We start from the raw sequence: 23,368 nt of genomic DNA on the forward strand, positions 1-23,368 counted from the left end.
CTATCACTTACCCGTCTGGCCTATACATGACTCAAGATCCACAGTGATGTGATTGACTCTTAACTGGCCTCTGAAATGGCCTAGCAAGCCATTCAATTAAAGGGCAATTAGGGATGAGCATCATTTGCTGAATCGTCAAAAGTATGTCTTACAGAGGAAACAGCTGATAAACGATACACAGACTTGCAGTTTGTTAACGACTGAACAGAATTAAGAATAGGTAACTTGAACTTTATTGTTAGTCTCTGTCAAGCCAACTTGTTTGTTTTAATGCAAACAGTTGCAGAGACTGCAACTATGCATGTGGAAGAAGCGCTCCCCCTAATGTTGTGGCACAAAGAAACACAGCCTTTGAAGAAAAGCTAAGCAAATTTTAAAAAGTTTTATTCAACTAATGCTGATTTTTAGTGTGTTGTTTGAAATAGAGAACTTGTGTGTGTCTATGGGCTGGATTTTTGGAATCTGCTAGGTTCCCAGTGTCATTTCCAGTGATGGTCATCTTCACCAAAGTAGGTATGGGGGAGGATAGGCCCTCAATCATGCCCAATCCCTGAATAAAGCTGTTAAGGAACTCATTTATAATAAGCTTGTTAATGGGTTCAAAATGAAGTTTGTATTTTTGAAGTTTGTAGAGGGTACATGGGCTGCTCGTGTTTTCTGGGACAGGGCAGCTGATTGAAGGGCATAGGCAGACAGTCATGGCCACCCTAGTTGTGGGGCAACCTTGGCCCCATAAAAGGATGACTGGAGCAGCAGGGGGCTCAACCATCGATAAAGAGATACTCTTGACACTGCACAGGCAGTGGAGAGAGTATGCAGTAAGTTTGCAGGCAGTGCAAAGGGGCATCACCTTGCTGGCATCGAAGGGACATAAGAGCAGGAGGCAAGGTTGTTAAGGATAATTAGGCAACCACCTGACCACAAGGAATGCTGCAGCTGGCAATGAGGGCATGACTTTCAGATATTGGGTTCAGTGGTGATGAGGAGAAACACCCTTCAAGGGAAGGGTTAAACACCAGGTTTCAGGAAGACAGGGGGAGGAGTGAGGGTTCGGAAGAACTGGAAGGCTATTCCCTCAACAAAGGATCTACCGGTGAAGACAAAATTACCTGGAGATGACCAAACACCAGTGCTGCAGGAGACTGCGATGCTCCGTGCTGAAGGCAACAGAAATGGATGCCCTCTTCACCAATGACCTTATGCCTCACAGCAATGGTTGCCATGTCCTCCCAATAGCCATCAATGTCACAATGGCCTTAAACTTCTTCACTTCTGGCTCCTTCCAAGGATCAGCGGCGGACATTAGTAGCAACTTGCAAATAGCAGCACACCATTGCACTCACAGGTTACTAATGCCCTATTTGCCAGAGCTGATTAGTACATTCAATTCACAACAGATGTGGCTTCACAAGGACAAAGGGCTGTGGGTTTTACCACCATTACTGAATTCCTCAGGTGCAGGACATCATCAGTTGCACTCCTGTGGCCACCAAGGCACCAAGTAACCACCTAGCATGGTTCATCAACATGAAGGGTTTCGAGTCCTCCAAAGTTCAGCTGTTCTGCAGCCACATCAGGTGCTTCCTGTGAATGTGTGCTGGCTTTTCTGCCAGCTGCTATGACTCCTTAATCTTCCTTAAGTTCAAGATGATGCAGCTCCTCACTCCAAACGCCAACGTTTATGAACAGATACGAGAGAACAAGGAACATTTCTTGAAGCGATGGCTACTTATCCCTCTCCGAGAGTCCCAGACAGAGGCACAAATGCAACAGCAGCCATTTGCTCACCAGGACTACCAATCAATCAGAGCATTAGGCTGCTCTAACTGGAATTCCAGTGTTTGGACCAGTCAGGTAGGGACCTGGAATATACTGTTGCAACAGTCTCATTTATTGTGGTGGTCTAGCTATACTCTCCATAACATGGCTCTCCAGAGAGGAGTAGACCTTGAGGATGGTGAGGCCATGGGAAGACACATTGGAGGAAGGTGAGGGGGAGGATGTGGAAGAGGAAGTGGAGGCAGAGGGAGAGGCTGCAGAACACCAAGATATTCTAGCTGCATAGCCAGATGACTCAGCACGGCATGGGGCACAAAGGTCTCGTAAGGATGCCATGAATGCCAGGAAACTTCTTATTCAGGAGTGTTCAACTGAGGCCCTTGGACCCAGAATGAACAGCATGGTATGGAACTCGCTCTGAGCTGCCTGTGCTAACACATCCATTAAAGATGTAGTCTGGAACTTTAAACTATTCCTATCAACAAGGATTTTGCCATCACTGTTGAGGAATACTTGATCTCCTTCAGCACCTCATGCCTCATTCCTTGTTCTATCATCACTAAAAGCAGTCTCACAAAAATGGCTCCAAGTGTCTTTATTTACAAAGTGCTTAGGAAGGAAAACTGTGCATAGTTTATTTTTCTTCATTCTTTCATGGGATGTGGGCATTCTGGCAAAGCCAGAAGTTGTTGCCCATCCCTGGTTGCTCTTGAGCTGTGGATTGCTGGGGCAAAAGGCAGTTAAGAGTCAACTACATAGCTGTGGGTCTGGAGTTCTATGTAGGATATCAGTGAACCAGAGGGGTTCTTTAATAACAATCAATGACAGTTATCACAGAGACTAACTTTATAATTCCAACTTTATTAATTTTATTTAAATTCCACCACCTGCCATGGTGGGATTTGAGCCTATGTCCCCAGAGGATTGACCTGGTCCTCTGAATTAATAGTCGCGTGACATAATCCAACAACAGATCTAGCATCTCAAGACTGGAGAACCATGAGGCACTGTGGGCCATCAGTGGCAGCAGAATTGTACTCAACCACATTCTGTAACCTTATGACCCAGCATGTTCCCCACTCTACTATTACCATCAAGCCAGGAGGGCATGCCAGGAGCAGGACCAGACATAGCTAAAAATGAGGTGTCAACCTGGTGAAGCTACAGCACAGGACTACTTGAGTGCCAAACAGCATGAGCAGCAAGCAATAGACAGAGTTAAATGATTCCACAACCAAAGGATCAAGTTCTGCAGTCCTGCCAGATCCGTTCACGAATGGTGGTGAACAATTAAACAACTCACTGGAGGAGGAGGCTCCATAAATATCCTCATTCCCAATGTGGGAGAGCCCAGGACATCAGTGCAAATGATAAGGCTGAAATATTTGCAACAATCTTCAGTCACAAGTGCCAAATGGATGGTCCATTTCAGCCTTCTCCGTAAGTCCCAAGCATCATGGATGAATGTCTTCAGGCAATTTGAATCACTCCATGTGAAATCAAGAAATGGATGAAGGCACTGGATACTGCAAAGACAATGGGCCCTAACAGCATTCTGGCAATACTAATGAAGACTTGTACTCCAGAACTTGCAGCACCCCTAGCCAAGCTGTTCCAGTACAGCCACAACACCGGCATCTAGCCGGCAATGTGGAAAATTGCCCAAATATGTCCTCTGCACAAAAACCAGGACAAATCCAACCTGACCAATTTACCAACCTATCAGTCTACCCTCAATCATCAGCAAAGTAATGGAAGGGGTCATCAACAGTGCTATCAAGCAGCACTTGCTTAGCAATAACCTGCTCACTGATGCTCAGTTTGGGTTCCACCAGGGCCACTCAGCTCCTGACCTCATTACAGGTTTAGTTCAAACATGGACAAAAAAGCTGAACTCCAGAAGTGAGGTGAAAGTGACTGCTGTTGACATCAAGGCAGCATCTGATCAAGTGTGGCATCAAGGAGCCCTAGCAAAACTGGAGTCAATGGGAATCAGGGGAAAATTCTCCACTGGTTGGAGTCATACCTAGCACAAAGGAAGATGGTTGTGGTTATTGGAGCTCAATCATCTCAGTTCCAGGATATCACTGCAGGAGTTCCTCAGGGTACCATTGAATCATAGAACAGTTACAGCATAGAAGGAGGACATTCAGCCCATCTTGTCCATGCCAGCCCGAGCATACCCAGGTGCCCTTTCTAATCCCACCTTCCTGCACCCGGCCCTTAGCCCTCCAGCTTACAGCACCTTAGGGGCAGATCCAGGTACTTTTTAAAAGAGCTTAAAGTTTCTGCCTCTACCACCAACTTGGGCAGCGAATTCCAGGCACCCACTACCCGCTGCGTAAAAAAGTTCTTCCTCATGTCCCCCCTACACCTTCTGCCACTTATCTTGAATCTATGGCCCCTGGTTCTAGAATCCTCCATCAAGGGAAACAATTTTATCCTGTCCACACTATCTATTCCTCTCATAATTTTGTACACCTCAAGGGTAGTTTTCTAGGACCAATCATCTTCATCTACTTCATCAAAGACCTTCCTTCCATCATAAGATCAGAAGTGACTATGTTCACGGATGATTTCACAATGTTCAGCAACATTCACAACTCCTCAGATATGGAAGCAGTTCATGTCTAAATGCAGCAAGACCTGAACAATATCCAAGCTTGGGCTGACAAGTGGCAAGTAACATTTGTGCCACACAAGTGCCAGGCAATGACCATCTCCAACAAGAGAGAATCAAACCATTGTCCCTTGACATTCAATGGCATTGCCATTACTGAATCCCCCACTATCAGCCTCCTGGAGGTTACCGTTGACCAGAAACTGAACTTGACTAGCCATATAAATACTGTGGCCACAAGAAGAGGTTAGAGACTAAGAATCCTGCGGTGAGTAACTCACCTCTTGACTCCCTAAATCCTGTCCACCATCTACAAGACACAAGTCAGGAGTGTGATGGAATAGTACCCATTTGCCTGGATGAGTGCAGCTCCAACAACACTCAAGGAGCTTGACACCACCCAGGACAAAGCAGTCCACTTGATTGGCAACCCATCCACAAGCATTGACTCCCTCCAGCACCGACGCACAGTGGCAGCATTGTGTACCATCTACAAGATTCACTACAAAAACTCACCAAGCCTCCTTAGACAGCAGCTCCAAGCCCACGACTACAACCATCTAGAAGGACAAGGCCAGAAGACACATGGGAACACCACCCCCACCTTGAATTTCTCTGCCAAGCCACTCACTTTCCTGACGTGGAACTATATTGCTGTTCCTTCACTGTCGTCGGGTCAAAGTTCTGGAACTCCTTTCCTAACAGCACTGTGGGCATACCTACACTACATGGGCTACAGTGGTTCAAGAAGGAAGCTCACCACCACTTTCTTGAGGACAATTGGGGTGGACAATAAATGCTAGCCCAGACAGTGATGCCCACATCCCATGAACAAATAAAAGAAAAATTAGATTCTTAAGGCCCAGAAGGTAAACAAAAATGCTAATGCAATACTGGTCTTTATATCAAGAGTTCTGGAAATCAAAAGTGAGGAAATGATTCTTCAATTGAACAGTCTTGGTCAGAACCCATCTAGAGTATTGTATTCAGTTTAGTGCCTCAAGAAAGATATACTGGCCTTGGAAGGGGTATAGCATAAATCAGGATGATACCAGGGATTTAAAGGTTAAATTGAGGACAGGTTGGGCTTTGCTTTTATTCCTTTGAGTTTAGAAGATTGAGGGGATGATCTAATCAATGTTTTTATAGTTATTATCAGCTTCAATGGGGCAGAGCGATTATTTCCTATAGTGGGGAAGTCTAGAACAATAGGACATAATCTTCAAATTAGAGCTAGGCTACATTGGACTGAAACCTGGAAGCACCTTTTCACACAATAGGTCGTGGAAATCTCAAACTCTATTCTCCAAAAGCAGTAAATGTTGAGTCAAATAAAGTTTTAAAACTTGGGTTTTCAAATACCTCATTGTCTCTTACAGCCCAATAATTCTCCAAGACAATGTATTCCTCTAGCTCTGGCCTCTTGAGCTTCCCCAAAGTCCTTCACCCCCTACCATTGGTAGCTGTGTCTTCACACATCTAAGCCTTAAACTCTGGAAACTCCTTCACAAATTTCCACTTCTGTCTTCTCCCCTCAAAGCACAAATAGCATTCCATATGACTGTTACTGTGGTAAACTGACCCTCCTCATCCTTCTCAAACTGTCTGCAGCCTTTGATATAATTCTCCTCTAATTCCTCTCCTCCATCATCCAGTTGGGTGGGACTGCTCTCATCTGGTTCCATTCCATTCTACCCAGTTACAGCCTGAGTGTCACTTGCAATGGCCTCCTTTCCTCTCCCAGGCCATTACTTTTGGTGTTCCCCAAGGATCTACCTTTGATCTCCTCCTATTTCTCAGCTACATGCTGCTGCTTGGTGACACCATCCAAAAGCACATTATGTTCTATATGTTTGCTGATGATAGCCTGCTTTACCTCCCCACGACCTCTCTTAACCCCATCACTGTCTGGTTTGTCATGTTGCTTGTCTGACATCCAGTACTAGAAGAGCAGAAATTTCCTTCAACTAAATTGGTAAAACCCAAACTATTGTCATCTGTCTCTAAACACACCCCATTCCCCAGCCACTGCCCAAGGTTGAACAAGACCATTCACAACCTTGGCATCTTATTTGACCCTGATATGAGTTTTGAACTTCATATCTGCTCCATCATCAAGTTTGTCCACATGCACCTCCATAACATGGCCCATTTCTGCTTCTCCCTTCTGCTGCTGAAAATCTTATCCATATTGTTGTTACCTCTAGATTCAATTAACTCAATGCTCTCCTGGCCAGCCATCCACTTTGCACCCTTCATACACTTCAGCTCATCAAAATCCTGCTGCTCACAGCCTACCTCGCACCAAGGTCCTGTTTGCAAAATATTCTGGTTCTCACTGACTTACATTGGCTCTCAGCTTGACAAAACCTCAATTTTAAAACTTTCATCCCTGTTTTCAAATCCATCCATAGTTTCAACACTCCCTATCTCTGTAACCTCCTCCAAACCTACAAACTCCTGAGATGTCTGCACACCTCCAATTCGGATCCCTTGTACACCCCTAAATATAACCTCTGCACCTTTGGGGACAGTGACCAGCTGGAATGCCCTCCCTAAATCTCTTCACTTCTTTATCTCTCTCCTCCTCCTTTAAGACACTCCTTAAAACCTACTTCTTTGGCCAAGCTTTTGATCACCCTTCCTAATGCATCCTCTTTTGGTCAATTTCTGTCTAATTATGTTCCTGTGAAATCTCTTGGGATGCTTTGCTATGTTAAAGGTGCTACATAAAACCAAGTTGTTGTTTTTGTTGTTGATTGATTTTTGTTAGGTAATTGCACCAAGGGATATGGAAAATATTTGGGGGAAAAGAGTTCAGCTACAGATCAGTTATGATCTAATTGAACAGTGGAACAGGTACAAGGACAGATTCCTGATCCTCCGTTCCTATAGCAGTTGAAGCCTTTTCTCCCAAGGCAAAGGATCAGCTGGGCTGATCAAGGATCAACTTCATAGATTTCATAGGCTAACTCAAGATCGCCCCTGATAAGTTCCGAAAATGGTTTTCCATTTATTTGGGGAACAGAAGAAGTGTCCCCTCCATGCATGTTGCAGAGCAAGATACAAGAAATTAAAACCCAGTAATTCTGTATTCTACCACATTTTTGCTCATATTGTGGTGCAGGTTTACTCTCAAATGGAATTTCCAGCTTAGAATGTCTTTCTTCATTATAACTTGTGTTAATTTTTTCAAAAAGGACCCAAGTGTTGAATTTTGAAGATAAAAAAAACTCTATCCTTTTTTTGTTGATAGTAAGTTTTGGCATGGCAGATTTAGACAGTGACGTACGCATTATTACAAAGATATGCTATATAGAATTTTAATGCCAATACATATATACATGATATTTATATATACACGTATATATATAGATATAGATATTATTGAAAAGAACATCGGACACTGGCCTACAGCAGCTACTAAATTGCTTTTGTGAAGGCCCCAAGTCACTTTATGGAGACACAAATTCTATGGCGTTCTCAGAGATAATGGCTAAGGTAAGCCACTAAAATTGAAACGAGAGAGAGGCCGTGTGACCCAGCTCTTGGTGTAAAATATACTGGATTTGAGCTAACAAACAGAGATTGCCATGGCAACAGTAGGGGCAACAGCCTTACGCCTCTCTCTGAAACCTCCCCCCTTTACAAATCTGAACCCTGTTGGTGGTTTGAAAATCCAACAGTGGATGTCATTGCTGCAAACTAAGAGTTCTTAAAAGAGAATTCCAATTCAACATCAGGGTCTTCAAGAGAAAAGAGTATCAACCATGACTGCAGAGCAACTTCTTCAGTGAGAAACCAAAGTACCAGCAGCAACTGTGAAATGTGCCTCTCTCGCTTTGAACAAGCATTTGGACAATCTGTGAATATTTTTTTCTGACTTTACCTTCTTTTTATATGGAGAAAGATGTAAACATCTTTTTAATGATGTTAAATCATTTTAAGATCTGATACTCAGGGAACCTGACTAGCTAAATTATTACACTGAGCTGTACACAGTTAAGTACATATTGAATTGTCGATATCACATCTTTAAAATTCAAACTCTGTTATAATCAATCCAGGATTGGGACAATGGATGAATGAAGAAAGATACAAACAAAGACAATGCATTTTTTCATTCAAATTTCCTTTATTTTTAAATAAAGAAACAAATTAAATGTTGATAACAAACAAAGCCTTTGAGGGAAATTGATGTGGACAGGATGTAGAAATAGGAGGAAGAAAAATAAATTGCTGGTGAGGACTGCTTCTGTCCTCTAGCCAACTATCCTGAGGTTTAAGGTTGAGATAAATGACATTGAAGTTACCTGAATGTGAAATACTTGCAATGTCCATATAATAGTTACAACTGATTAATTCAGGTAACTTCCCTCATGCATTCTCTATGGCAAAACCTCCACCAATCAAAGTCCACTTGCCAACCAATCAGCACCCCCTTCTCATGCAATATGAATTATTATTCACTTTGAGATTTGGGATGGGATTTTCCAACCCCGGCACCAGTAGGCATTGTTGTGGGCATGATGAGAAAATTTGGAGAGCTGTTAAAAAGTCAACAGCTCTCCAAATTTTCCTGTCCCATCCGTCAGGAAGATATAATAATTTCCATAATTTTATTGAAATTTATTATAAAGTAGAGTAACAGTGGGGCCTATGTCTGTGTGTGTGTGTGTGTGTGTGTGTGTGTGTGTGTGTGTCTTCCCTAGCAGTTTTGGGGGAACACCAAAGATGCCCAGGGGAATCCCTCTGGCACGTTCCCTGGCAAGGGTTTGCACGGCAATTGCCCAAAAGTGCTAACTTCCTCTGTACAATTGCACTGAGCCAGGTACCATTCGAAAATGCGACTTAAATCGCAAACTTCGGATGGTTCTGCCGGGGTTATACCAATAGTTAGCAAAAAGAATTTAGAAGATTTAAAACTTCTTCTACCTTTTGGGTAACTACTGTAAAGACCCAGATCAAGCCCATGGGACAGCCCCCACCCCCAACCTCCGACAACCCTACCTCACCCCCACACCAACCTCATCATCGCTCCCACCCCCGACATTGGATCCCTGCCCCCAACCCCTGGACCCACCCCCACCTCCGGACCCCCTCCACCCCCAGCACCCACAACCTCGGGAAGTCCCCCAACCCCAACCCTACCCCACTTCCCTGAACGCCCCCACTTCCACACCTCCCCCTACGTCTGGACCCCACTGACCTCCGAACCCCTCCCACCCCATCCCAACCGGATCCCCATCCCCACCACCCCACCCCACCCCGACTCCACCCCAGGAACACCCCAACACCCCTCAAACGCCCCCAACCCCATCGAACACCCCCAAAACCCCCGGATACCCTCAAACTCCCACAAACTCTCCAAAATCCCCCAATAGCCCCTGAACACCCGCAACCTCCCCCGAACATCTGGAACCCCACCCCCTCTCCCCACTGATCATCATCACCCCACAAATCCTATGCACTTACCTTAGACACTTTCCTTCCCCTGGCCTGTAAATTTCCCTGGCCTTTAAACTTACCTGCTTTATGGCATCAATTGCTGTAAAAAAAAGGCAGGCGTGGGCTCCTTGAATATGCTGGATCTAGACTTCGCTGGAGCCTGCAAGGATTCTTTTGATGTAGGCACCAAGCAGCTCCAGTGAACAGAAGTGGCAACGCAATTTTCAAGACCAGATAAGTATGTATTTAATTCTTCTAATTTCTGCAGTCCAGCACTTTCTGACACTAGTCAGAAGTTCTGGCCCAGTGGGTTTATTTTTCCCAAAGGTTACTGGAAAAATTGGTACTCTGAGAGATTTTTATTATTCTTTGCCCAGGTCTTTTAAAATCTATATGTCTTACTATTGCCTTAATGAAAGTATAATTGGGAGTTAGATTAACTAGGGGATTTAGAAGTTATCATAGTAGTAATTTGTAGATCCATGTGCGTACTCAAAAAGCATTTCTTCAATTAATAAAGGTTTAATTTGGTTTTGTAAAAAACCTGTAAGACACAAAGGTCTTACTACTACTGAATTCAAGGCATGCATCTTTAAATTTATACAATTTGCAAAACAGTTGTGGCAATTGCTTCAAGTTTCCCTTTGGGATTTGAGTAGTTCAGCATTTACAATTGGCTGTGCCATAACAAATTTGGGGGCTCTTTGCGGGATATATTTGAAATTCCTTGATGGGTTTGGAGGTGGTGAATCTTAAGGTTAAGAGGACAATAAGTTCTTTGAATTTAGGAGTCGGTGTGACAGTTTTTTTAAAGTGGTGAGATTGCAATATGGCTTTGGCAGTGTCTAAGACTTGTCTGGGAGTTGAATTTATAACTTTGGCTGGTTTATAAAAAGTAACTAAAGTTAATAGAATTGGCAGAGAAGTTACAATTGGGGTTACCTGCAGGGGCAAAGAAATCAGACATAATTGAATGTATAGCATAGCATTTAAAGTTGGAAGTGATACCTGACAATAATGAGTCACAGCTGGAGGTAGTGAGATTTCAGTTTGAAATGAAGAAGCTTGAATGTAAACAAGCAAAGGAAATGAAAGCAGCAGAAAAAGAAAGGGCATTTCAAAGGGAGAAAGCGGAAAGGCAGGAGGAAAAAACAAGCTGGAACTGGAATTCCAGGTCAGAGAGAAGGAATGAGAAAGGTAATACCAGCTTAAAAGGCTATAAGTTTAAAAAGGCATCTCAGATTCAGAGGAAAGTTCTGATGATGAAAAGGAAATTTTTACCCTAAAACCCAGTGGAGGGACATTTAAATTTGTACAAGCTCTTCCAAAGTTTGAGGAAAGAGATGACAAAGCATTCTTTATTTCATTTGAGAAGATAGCTAAACAGATGAAATGGCCACAGGAAAACTGGACATTGTTGTTACAATCCAGGTTGGTGGGTAGAGCACATGAGGTTTATGCTTCACTGTCAGAAGAAATGTTGGTGAACTATGATGTGGTTAAAAAAAGGCTATTTTGCGTGCATATGAGTTGGTTCTTGAGGCAGACAGGCAGAAATTTAGGAGTATGAGAAAACAGCCTGGGAAAATTTATATTGAGTTCAAAAGAGTAAAACAAAGTAATTTTGATTGGTGGATATGGGCATTAAAGATAGAGACAACATATGCAGCACTTAGAGAAGTAATTATTTTGGAAGAATTTAAAGATTCACTTCCTTTGGTAGTGAAAAGTCATGTGGAGGAACAGGGGGTTCAAATGGTAGGACAAGCAACAGAGATATCTAATGATTATGAGTTAGTTCAGAGAGCCAAACATTTTTTTTTCATCACCCTTTCAAATCTGAAAAGGATAGAAAGTGGGAAGAAGAATGGAAGGTGGGTAGTCAGGGAAGAGGAGTAGGTGGAAATTATCAGTATGTTTTTTCTCAGAACAAAAAGGAAGGTGCTGAGGGTAGAAGTCACATTCAAAAGTTAAGGTGTTGTAATAAAGTGGGGCACACAAAGTCAGTGTGTTGGAAATTGCAGGGAAAATCTGTTGGAATTATAGGGGTGCAGAAAAGTTCTGGAAGTAAAAGTATGGTGGGTTCTGAGGTTCAGGCGCAGGAAAAAAAAAACAATGGTTTGTGTACAGGTAAAACAGGAGGAATCAGTGATGGTAAAGAAGTGGGAATGTGTTCACAGTTTACCCAAGAGAATTCTGAGGAGCAGGTTGCAGAAATCTTTAAAGATTTTGTGTGTGAAGGGAAAGTTTTTCCATGTGTACAGGGTGGAGTAGGTAAAAAATGTTAAAATTTTAAAAGATAGTGGGGCTAGTCAATCCTTAGTGTTGTGCGATAGTGACTTTTGTTGGTCAGAGGGAGTATTGCAGGAATAGGTGATTAAAAGGTGGGATTCATAGAGATGCTAAATCTATTCTATTTTTGAATGTAAATTTAAAGAGTAAGTGGAAAACAGGTGAGGCAATTGTTGGAATAGTGGAAAAATTGCCCATTGCAGGGTTCAATTTATCCTGGGTGATGATATAGTTGGATCACAGATGTGGGTCATGCTTATAGTAGTTCAGCAGCATGTTGAAATGTTGCAGAGCGAGTATCCTGGATTGTTTCCAGATTGTGTGATAATGAGATCACAGGCTCATAGGTTGAAATAAGAAGAACAAGAAGTTAAAAGGCAGAGGAAAGGTGTGGAAATCCAATTAGCTGGCACTGTGTTTGATACCATTGTTAAGGAGAAAAGAACAAAGGAAAACTAAGCTTAAGTGTTTATCTCAAGCCAGTTTGTAGATTTACAGAAAAATGCTTTGCAAATAAAACACATATATCAGAGAGCCTACTCAGAAATGGAGGCAAAAGATATTCTAGGACTTTATTACCTTAAAGTAATATTTTAATGAGAAAATGGAGGTCTTATCATGCTTCAGCAAATGAAAGCTAGAGAGAGGTGCATCAGGTTGTAATACTATGTGGATATAGAAATGGAAATCTGAGGATAGCTTATAAAATCCCAATGGGGGGACCTCTAGGAATTAGAAAGACACAGGCAAAAATACAAAAACATTTTTTTAGCCTGGATTGCATAGGATGTAGTCAAACTCTGTAGAACATGTCACACATGTCAGGTGATAGGAAAACCACAAGCAATAATTAAGTTAGCACATTTAATTCCCATTCCAGAATTTGAAAAACATTTTACTAGGGTCACGAATGATTGTGTAGGACCCCTCCCTAAAACTAAAAGTGGAAATCAATACTTACTGACAATAATGGAGATGTCTACCGGGTTCCTGAAGCAATACCTTTGAGAAATAGTACAACAAAGAAAATCATGGAAGAGTTAACTAAATTGTTTACAAGATATGGTTTACCTAAAGAAATACAATCAGATCAGGGTTCAAATTTCATGTCACAGCTATTTAAGGAACTAAAGAACAGTTTGGAAATAAAACAGTTTAAATCAACAGCTGAGTCCTTATTATCAAATCCTGAGTCAAAAGGAGCTTTGGAAAGATGGCTTCAAACTCTAAAAGCTATGATGAGGGCATATAGTCAGGATAATCCACAGGATTCGGATAGGGCGATTCCATTCCTGTTATTTGCTAATAGGGATGCTCCTAATGCATCAACTGGTTTTAGTCCTTTTGGGCTAGTTTATGGTCATGAGGTGAGAGGACAACTAAAATTGATTCCTGAGAAATTGATGGGTCAAAATTCAGAAACTACTCTCCTGGATTATGTGTCAAACTTCAGAGAGAGATTGGATAGAGCATGCGAGTTGCCTAGGGAAGGTTTAAAGATAGCAACTGCTAAAAGTGAAGGCCGACAGGAAAGCTACAACTCGTAGTTTTGTTGCTGGGGAAAACATGCTAGTTCTATTACCAGTACTAGGTAACTCATTAAAGGCAAGATTTAGAGGGCCTTACAGGATTTAAAAGAAACTGAGTGAAGTAAATTATTCAATTAATACTCCAGAAAGGAAGAAAGAAGCAGAAGGTATGCTATATAAATATGCTTAAAAATTACCTTGACAGGGAAGAGGACGAAAAGGAGGCATTAGAGTTGGTAGATAATGAGAAAGAAGTAGTAATGCAGGATTCTGAAATTGATTTTCCTCTAATAAAATTGGATAATGAGGGGGTACTTGAAAATTTAAATATAATATTGAGTTACCTTCCAGACAAGTGACAAAGTGATTTGGAAAAGCTATTGCAGTCACATAAAGATGTTTGTAGGAATAAACTGGGAAGGACAAATTGAGCTAAAAATGATGTATGTGTAGAAGTTTTATCTCTGCTAAGGCAACATCTGTATAGATTAATTCCAGTAAAGTTATCACAAATACAGAAAGAAATTGAATTCATGGTTCAAAATGATATAATTGAGTCTAACTGCATTAACTGGAGTTCGCCTATTATGCTGGTATCGAAACCAGATGGAACATAATGACTGTGTGTGGACTATCGAAAGGTGAATGCGGTGACAAAAGCAGATTCATATCCTAATCCACAGTTGGAAGGTTGTTATTGAGAAAGAGGGACAATCAAAATTTATCATAAAGATTGACTTGCTAAAAGGATATTGGCATGTGCTGTTCTCAGAGAGAGCAAAGGAGCTATCAGCTTTTGTGATGCTATATGGACTATATCAGTTTAAATTCATGCTGTTTGGTGTGAAAAATGCATCTGCAACATTTTAAAGGCAGACAAAGTAATTGCAGATCTGAGCAATTGTACTCTGTATATTGATGACTTGATAGTTTTCATTCAGACATGGGAGGAGCATTTACATCTGGAAGAATTATTTATTCAATTACAAGAAGCTAATTTGGTGATGAACTTGGCTAAAAGTGAATTTGCAAAAGTACAAGTTATGTATCTAGGCCATACCATTGGACATGGTAAGGTGGCTCTGAGAGATGTGAAAGTCAAGGCTATCGTGGGTTTCCCCGTGCCTACAACAAAATTAGAAGTTTTGAGTTTTCTGGGCATGAGTGGGTTATATCAGAAATTTGTACCAAATTTTAGTTGTGTGGTTGCTCCACTGACTGAACTATTAAAAAAGAACAATAAGTTTCAATGGACACAAGAGTGTCAGAAGTCATTTGACAGTTTGTAAACTGCATTTATTATGACACCAATTTTGACCAATTACACCAAGCAATTTAAGTTGCTTGTTGATTCAAGTAATATAGGCATTATGGCTGTATTGTTACTAGAAGATGACTTTGGAATTGGAAAACCGATAGGGTATTTTTCACAGAAGTTGAATGTACAACAGAGAAGATATTCAATGATCAGAAAGGAGATTTTGGGTTTGGTGTTAGCATTGCAGCATTTTGAAATTTACATTGCAAACAATTCATCAGAAACAATTGTTTATACAGACCTCAATCTTTTAAAGTTTCTGGACAAATTTTGAGACAGAAGTGCAAGGCTATTCAGATAGAATTTATTATTGCAATCATTTAACCTACAGGTTATACATGTAGTGGGACAAAAAAATCTGATTGCAGATGTATTGTCAAGAGTTGAAATTTAAAGGGAAAATTGGACATTTAAAATCTGGACTAGAATGATTTTTGTTGATACCAAGGATTTGTGTATATTGTTATGTTAATGCATGCATCCGGTAATGTAATAGTGTAGTAAGTATAGGAGGTAACGTAAGATGGGTTCACGAAATGAAGCCATCTTTTTAAATCATGACGGTACATTTTTCTATAAGGAGGGGATGTCAGGAAGATATAATAATTTTCATAATGTTATTGGAATTTATTATAAAGTAGAGTAATAGTGGATCTGTGTCTATTGATTTATGTCCGTGTGTATGTGTGTGTGTGTGTGTGTGTGTGTGTGTGACTTAATTGTTCAGCTGGTCTGAAGGCTTTGATGTAATAGGAGATAAGTTAGGTTTGAAATGTTATGTAGGTAAATATAGGTATAAATGAAACATTTGCATTTTTAAATAAACCAGGCTAGATTTATTTCAAAAGAGGGAGTGAAATATTACACCTAGCCAGAGGAAGTTCAGGAACAGTGGGCAGAATTTTATGGCTCCATTTCAGCAGGAATAGTGCAATAAAATGCGGCGGGCCGTTATAAATCCCATTGACGACAGCGGGAAAGTAAAATCCCGCTGTCATAAAATTCTGCTCAGTGTGCTTATTTTTCCCAAAGATTACTGGTAAAATTGGCACTATGAAAGATTACAGACGGGGCAAGCAAGGAGCCGATTGGCTGTGTGCCACCATTTTAGGCAGGCGGGCCAATTAAGGCCTGCCCAGCATCATGGGTGGCTGGTAGCACTACCTGTGCGAGCTGGGGGAGAAAGGAGAGTCAGGGCCTGCACTCTTTCACGCATGCACGCAAAAGAGTCCAGCAATCTCCCTGAGGCACTGAGCTGCCTCAGGGAGATTGAATGGTTATGAAAATAATTAAAGAAGCGATTGAAAAATTTATTCAAACATGAGTTGAGATATGTTTGCAAAGGTGGGAAAAATTATTTATTATTTTATAAAAGCTTCAGGAAACCTCATCTCGCCCGTGGATGAGGTTTCCTGAAAAACCTGAAGGCCACTTGGGCTTTTTGTCTGCCTGCTAACCTTAAGGTTGGATGGTCAGTACTCTTACGTACTTTAAGTAATCCCTTAATGGCCTTAATAAGCCCTTAACATTTCGGCCAGCGTGCAGCCAATTCCAGCACATGCCTGCCGAACAAAATATCATGATGACGCACGATGATGTTGGGACGCACGCCCAATGTCATCGCGCATCATTTTACATGTCAGCTTGTCAGGCACCCCTGCACATCGACTGGAAGATTCTGCCTAGTGAAACAATAGGAATTTATATAAAAGAGTGAAGGCTATATTGTAAGGGTAGGCATTCTAAGATCTAACAAGTGTGAAATGCCTTCAGCATCTGTGCCTCAAGCTGCTGTCTACAAAGAACTGAAGTTAAGAAAACTCACTTGAATTGGATTGTCCAGGGTATCGTGTTTCTTTGCCTGGGTCCTATAAAATCTGTGTGTCTTAATCTTGCCTTAACAAAAATGTAACCGGGACTTAGATTAACTAGGGGATTTAGAAATTATCATGGTAGATATTTGTAGTATGTACTTAAAATCATTCCTTCTATTAATAAAGGCTTAATTTAATTTTGTAAGAAACTTATAAAACTCAGTGGTCTTATTACTACTCAAGGCACACATCTTGAAATTTATACAAATTGCAAAACAGTTGTGGTAATTGTTTCAGATTTCTCTTTGGGATTTGAGCAGCTCAGCATTTACCATTGGCTGTTATAACACCGCCCATGATGATGCCCGCTTCTGCCAGGACCAGAAAATCCCAGCCTTGATATTCTTGCATCTGTCCTGAAGAGTACGAGATGAAATGTTTTGACAGCATGTCTCTTTTTTCAGCAGTACCTCATTATTATAAGATAGGAACATATAGCAAGGAAATTATTAGTAAACAGTAAAATCTTTTAAAAAATTATATAAAAATGAATTTAAAAAAGGGATTAGATTCTAATTGATGTCAAGCATGGATAATAATTGGTTTCAACTTAACTTTAGAACATGTTCATGCACAGAAATTTAGGATTCATGGCCTTAAATGAACAAGTTATTTGAATGCAGTTTCAACCTAAATTCAAGATAACCACTGCAATAATTTAAGTTTTCGAAATATCAGGTTTCCCACCCTATTGATTCAGTTGAATTCAATAGAAAGGAAAATCAGAATCTGTCGGTTTTACATTTTTGCCAAATTCTTTCTCTCCTCCATTTTGGTTCTTTAGATATACAAAGTTACAGGAGCATACAATGCAAATACGAGACCATATGCTTAGGGGACAACTTTCTCCCTGTCAGGGGGGCTGAGAGGGAATGGGCATGGGCGGATGATTAAGGCCCACTTAGCAGAACACACACCCAGAAACATTGAGCGCTCCCTGTGTGGGAATTAACAGAGCTGCCTCAGTGAGTTTAATTTCATTTTAAAATTATTCTGACATGTCACCTCATGTGACAGTGTCACATGAGCTGGGACCAGTCTATGAATTTTATTAAAAATTTTTATTAAAGTTTAAAAACCTTCATGAAACCTCATTCCGCCCATGGATGAGATTTCATGATAAATGTGAAGGCCGCCTGGGCTCTTCACCTGCCCACCAACATTAAGGTTGGACGGGCAGCTCTGTTAATTCTTTTAATTGATATTTAAATGGCCTTAATTGGCCTTTGACTGTTCGGCGGGCGCGCAGCCGACTCCGGTGTGTGCCTGCCGAACTGAAGATCTGAATGACACGCGGTGACCTCGGGACACACACCTGACGTCACCGTGCATCATTTTATGCGTCGGCGAGCTGGGCCCACCCCCGCATGCTGACCAGAAGTTTCAGGCCTTAGTTTATGAATCTATTTTTGTAACCTGCGTGTAAGTGCTTAATTGGTTAGTGATTGTGGTTAAAATATGGAACAAATAAATTTGCATGAGCATTACAAATAATGTGTTGCTACATTAAATTAAGCCTTCTGCATTGTGTCTTTTCTTTAATGGGACATATTCAATTCTGAGATTTTATTCTTTAGAATCTAGTTTTCAATCCTCAAATCTTTCTAACACTAAAAATCCTTTCTATACTTATTGGAAGTGCACTTCCATTGTTTCAAATATGCCACTAATAATAGGTTGTTTCTACAGCAATCACAGGTTAATCGCATGTGAAGAAAATCACAGTTCCTGATAAAGACCACTCCAATCAACAACTGAAAACACAGCTTTGTCGTCTCACTGTGATCCAAGACTTTAGATTATCAATGTGAAAAAGAATGAATTTAACAGATGTGCAATATTGTTTTGAATTTGTCAACACATCCTGTACCAGAGTCACCAGATCAACTGCAATCAATGTAGCACTGTATACTTTTATTACCATTTCAATACTAATTACTATATTTGGAAATCTGGTGGTGATCATTTCTGTTTTTCATTTCAAGCAGCTACAGACACCCACTAACTGTCTTCTTTTATCTTTGGCTGTTGTGGACTTCCTGGTGGGTTTTATTGTGTTGCCTTATAATATGGTTAGGTCTGTAGAAACATGCTGGTATTTTGGAGAAGTATTTTGTAAAATTCACTCAATTATAGATATTGTGTTAACCATAGTTTCAATTTATACTTTATGTTTTATTGCCATTGATCGTTACTATGCTATGTGTGACCCTTTGCTCCATCCTATAAAGATCACTTTGCCTGTAACAATTGTGACTGTTATATTAATATGGGTGTTTGCTGTGTTTTATGGACTTAGTGTGGTTTTATTAGAGTTTAGTAAAAAGTCAGTAGATAATTATATGGCTGATATGTCCTGTGAGGGCAGCTGTACTGCATATCATAAGTTTGAGGGGCATGTGGAGGCACTGATTGTATTTTTTATTCCAATTTTTATTATTTTAGGTATCTATGTCAAGATATTTTTTGTGGCAAGATGCAAACGTGGTAGAAAAATTGGAAACATGCCAAATAATAGCGAGTATACAGAAGAAAACAATATTAAAATCTTGAATGAAAAGAAGCAAATGGTTGTTAGAAACCAAGACATATTAATAGGAATTTTTACATTCTCCTGGCTGCCTTTCTACATAAACAGTATTCTTAATCCATATTTTAATTTTTTAATCCCACCATCTTTGGACAGTGTATTTGCATGGTTTGGTTTCTTTAATTCTACTTTAAACCCTTTGCTTTATGCTTTTTTGTATCCATGGTTTCGCAAAACACTAAAGCTTATACTCTCTTGTCAGATATTTAACCCTGATTCTTCTACAATTAATTTTTTTTCAGAATGAATAAATACAGTTATGATGGAGCTACATAAAATGAAATAAATACAATTTATAGAAAACTCACAGCTATTGTGTTGGGAAGTCTCTGATCTTCTTTAGCCAACCATGGTTCATTTGTTGCACTCTTACCTCTGAAGAGACTGAAGAAGAGCTCATGAAAAGGACACCAATGGAATTAGACAAAATATTATTGTTACAGCCCCAGGCTATGCTATTGTGTAAATCCATAGAAGGACCAGTGCGACCGAGTGGGAGACCTGTTTTACAGCATGCCCCACATAGTCTTGAGAGGGCATTGCCTGATTCCAATGATCAGGTGAGCCTGTATCATTGAGGACAAGGCCCTACTGTAACATTTCATTCACCTGCACAGCCATCAGTTAACCTTTCATTGGAGGATTTTGTTGTGGTAGGACGTATTGAAAGATTGTCCTTGATTGCCATGTCACAGGGGGCTGTGAAGCAGGCCTATGGGGATTTGAATAGTGTACAGACACCACGCTCTACCTCACCCCATCCTAAACAACCCGCCTCTACAGTCAACATCTGCTTATTCGTCAGGAGGGGGTCCTGCTTATTTTCAGCAAGCCTCCATATCTGGAGGTTATTCCAGCTATCTGCCACCCACTAACAATGCTGGTAGCTGCAGCTTGTCCCAACTGTACAAACAAATACAGTAAGTCAAATCCCACAAAAGTCAAATGCTCACAAACACCTTTGGACCCAAGAAGGTATCTACAGTAGATTCAAATTTAATAACCCTCAGCCTGTGCTGATTCTATCCCCACCTCACTGGCCTCACACAGAATCACAGGAAGAATGCACCAGCCTGTTTAAGCCTAAGCTAAGTTTCAAATATTAATCTTCTCCAATGTGAAGTTAATTTATTGTTATCTCCACAGTTACTTGACTCCACCGCTCCCCAGCCACTGATGTCTTTACTTTTGTCACCTCCATGTACTAAATTATCTCCATGCTCTCCTTACCAGTCATTTTATATTCACAGTCCATAAACCTCAACTTTCCTAGAATATATCAGATTGCAGCCTGCAATGAACACCAGATAGCCATCACTATTTTCCTCCTGGATTTACACTGGCTACTGTGTTATATTTAAAATCTTCATCACCATCTTGAATTGTCTCCATAAACTTTCTCCACCCTACCTCTGGAACTTCCTCCAAGCTTATTTTCTCTCCCATGCCTTTCAGTTTTCCATTATTACTAGTGCTGAATTCCATAAATGATTTGCAGTGCAAGACTAAGGTGCACTGCACATGTGAGATGAGTGGCTATCAAATTATATGTTATGCGATCCATGTCATTTATCCCCTTGGGGCCCTATTGTCTTAACTGGAGAAGAATGGTCATATATAGTGGACACTTAATTGTCTTTCAGGTATGATAATGTTTAATGAAATGTAATTGTGGTGCCTCAACTGGGGAATATAGGTGGAACCTTTTCTTTTATTCTTTCACAGGATGTGGGCATCACTAGCTAGGCCAGCATTTATTGCCCATCCCTAAATGCCCTTGAGAAGGTGGGGGTGACCTGCTTTCTTAAACCACCACAGTCCATGTGGTGTAGGTAAACACACAGTGCTGTTCAGAAGGGAGTTCTAGGATTTTGACCCATCGACAGTGAAGGAACGGCGATATATTTCCAAGTCAGGATGGTGAGCGGCTTGGAGGAGATTCTGTAGCTGGTGGTGTTCCCATGTGTCTGCTGCCCTTGTCCTTCTTGGTGGAAGAGGTCACAGGTTTGGAAGGTGCTGTCTAAGGAGCCTTGGTGAGGTGCTACAGTGTATCTTGTAAATGGTACACACTGCTGCCACTGTGCGTCGGTGTGGAGGAAGTGAATGTTGAAGGCAGTGGATGGGGTACTAATCAAGTGGGTGGCTCTGCTCTGGATGCCATAAAACTTCTTGAATGTTTTTGGAGCTGCATTCAACCAGACAAGTGGGGAGTATTCCATCACACTCCTGACTTGTGCCTTGTAGATGGTGGACAGGCTTTGGGGAGTCAGCAGGTGAGTTGCTTTCTGCAGGATTCCCAGTCTCTGACCTGCTGTTGTAGACACATTATTTATATGGCTAATCCAGTTCAGTTTCTGATCAATGATAACCCTCAGGTTGTTGATAGTAGGGAATTCAGCTATGGTAATGCCATTAAATATCAAGGGGAGATGGTTAGTTTCTCTCTTGTTGGAGATGGTCATTGTCTGGCACATATTTGGTGTGAATGTTACTTGCCACTTATAGCTCAATCCTGAATGTTGTTCAGGTCTTGCTGCATTTGGACATGGACTGCTTCAGTAGCTGAGGAGTAGTGAATGGTTTTGAACATTGTGCAATCATCAGCACTTATGACCTTATATTGGAGGGAAGATCATTGATGAAACAGCTGAAGATGGTTGATGAACTCCTGGAGTTGAGATGATTGACCTCCAACAACCACAACCATCCTCTTTTGTGCCAGGTATGACTTCAACCAGTGGAGAGCTTTCCCCCTGATTCCCATTGACTCCAGTTTTGCTCAGGTTCTTTGATGCCACACTCAGTCAAATATTGCCTTGATGTCAAAGGCAGTCTCTCTTGTCTCCCTTCTTGAGTTTTGTTCTTTGGACCAACGCTGTAATGAGGTCAGGAGCTGAATGATCCTGACGGAACCCAAACTGGGCATCAGAAAGCAGGTTATTTCTGAGTAAATGCCACTTGATACCACTGTCGATAACACCTTCCATCACTTTACTGGTGATCAAGAGTAGGCTGATGAGGCGGTAATTGGATGGGTTGGATTTGTCCCGCTTTTTGTGTACGGGACATACCTGGGCAATTTTCCACATTGCCGGCCAAATACCAGTGTTGTAGCTGTAGTGGAACAGCTTGGCTCTAGAGGCGCACCAAGTTCTGGAGCACAAGTCTTCAGTATCATTATCTGAATGTTGTCAGGGCCCATAGCCTATGCAATATCCAATGTCTTCAATCGCTTCTTGATATCAAGTGGATTGAATCAAATTGGCTGAAGACTGGCATTGTGATACTGGGGACCTCAGGAGGAGGCCGAGATGGATCATCCATTTGGCACTTCTTGGTTGCAAATGCTTCAGCCTTGTCTTTTGAATTGATGTGCTGGACTCCCCCATCATTGCTCCTCATCCAGTAAGTTGTTTAATTGTCCGCCACGATTCACGACTGAATGTGGCAGGACTGCAGATCTTAGATTTAATTCTTTGGATGTGGGATTGCTTAGCTTTGTATCACTTGCTGCTTAAGCTGTTCAGCATGCAAATAGACCCATGTTGCAGCTTCACCAGGCTGACACCTCATTTTTAGGTATTCCCGGTGCTGCTCCTGGCATGCCATCCTGCACTCTTCATTGAACTGGGATTGATCTCCCAGCTTGAAGGTAATGATAGTGTCAGAGATATCTTGGGCCATGACTTTACAGATTGTGGTTGTATGCAGTTCTGCTGCAACTAATGACCCACAGCACCTCATAGAACCCAGATAAGTTGCTAGATCTGTTCAATATCTATCCCATTTAGCATGGTGGCAGTGCCACACAACATGATGGAGGGTATCCTTAATGTGAAGGCAGAACTTCATCTCCACAACAACTGTGTGGTGGTCACTCCGACCAATACTGTAATGGACAGATGTTTCTGCAACAGA

The 23,368-nt window shown here is 41.2% G+C and overlaps 1 protein-coding gene across 1 annotated transcript; it reads left to right on the forward strand.

Annotated features, from left to right (window-relative positions):
• Positions 1–18,677: 18,677 nt before the first annotated feature.
• LOC121277746 (trace amine-associated receptor 13c-like) lies at positions 18,678–19,697 on the forward strand. The gene has a single exon (XM_041187385.1). It carries the CDS (start codon positions 18,678–18,680, stop codon positions 19,695–19,697), a length of 1,020 nt encoding a protein of 339 aa, XP_041043319.1.
• Positions 19,698–23,368: the final 3,671 nt, after the last annotated feature.

The sequence above is a fragment of the Carcharodon carcharias genome, chromosome 5, assembly GCF_017639515.1.
Source record: "Carcharodon carcharias isolate sCarCar2 chromosome 5, sCarCar2.pri, whole genome shotgun sequence".
Lineage (NCBI taxonomy): Eukaryota > Metazoa > Chordata > Chondrichthyes > Lamniformes > Lamnidae > Carcharodon > Carcharodon carcharias.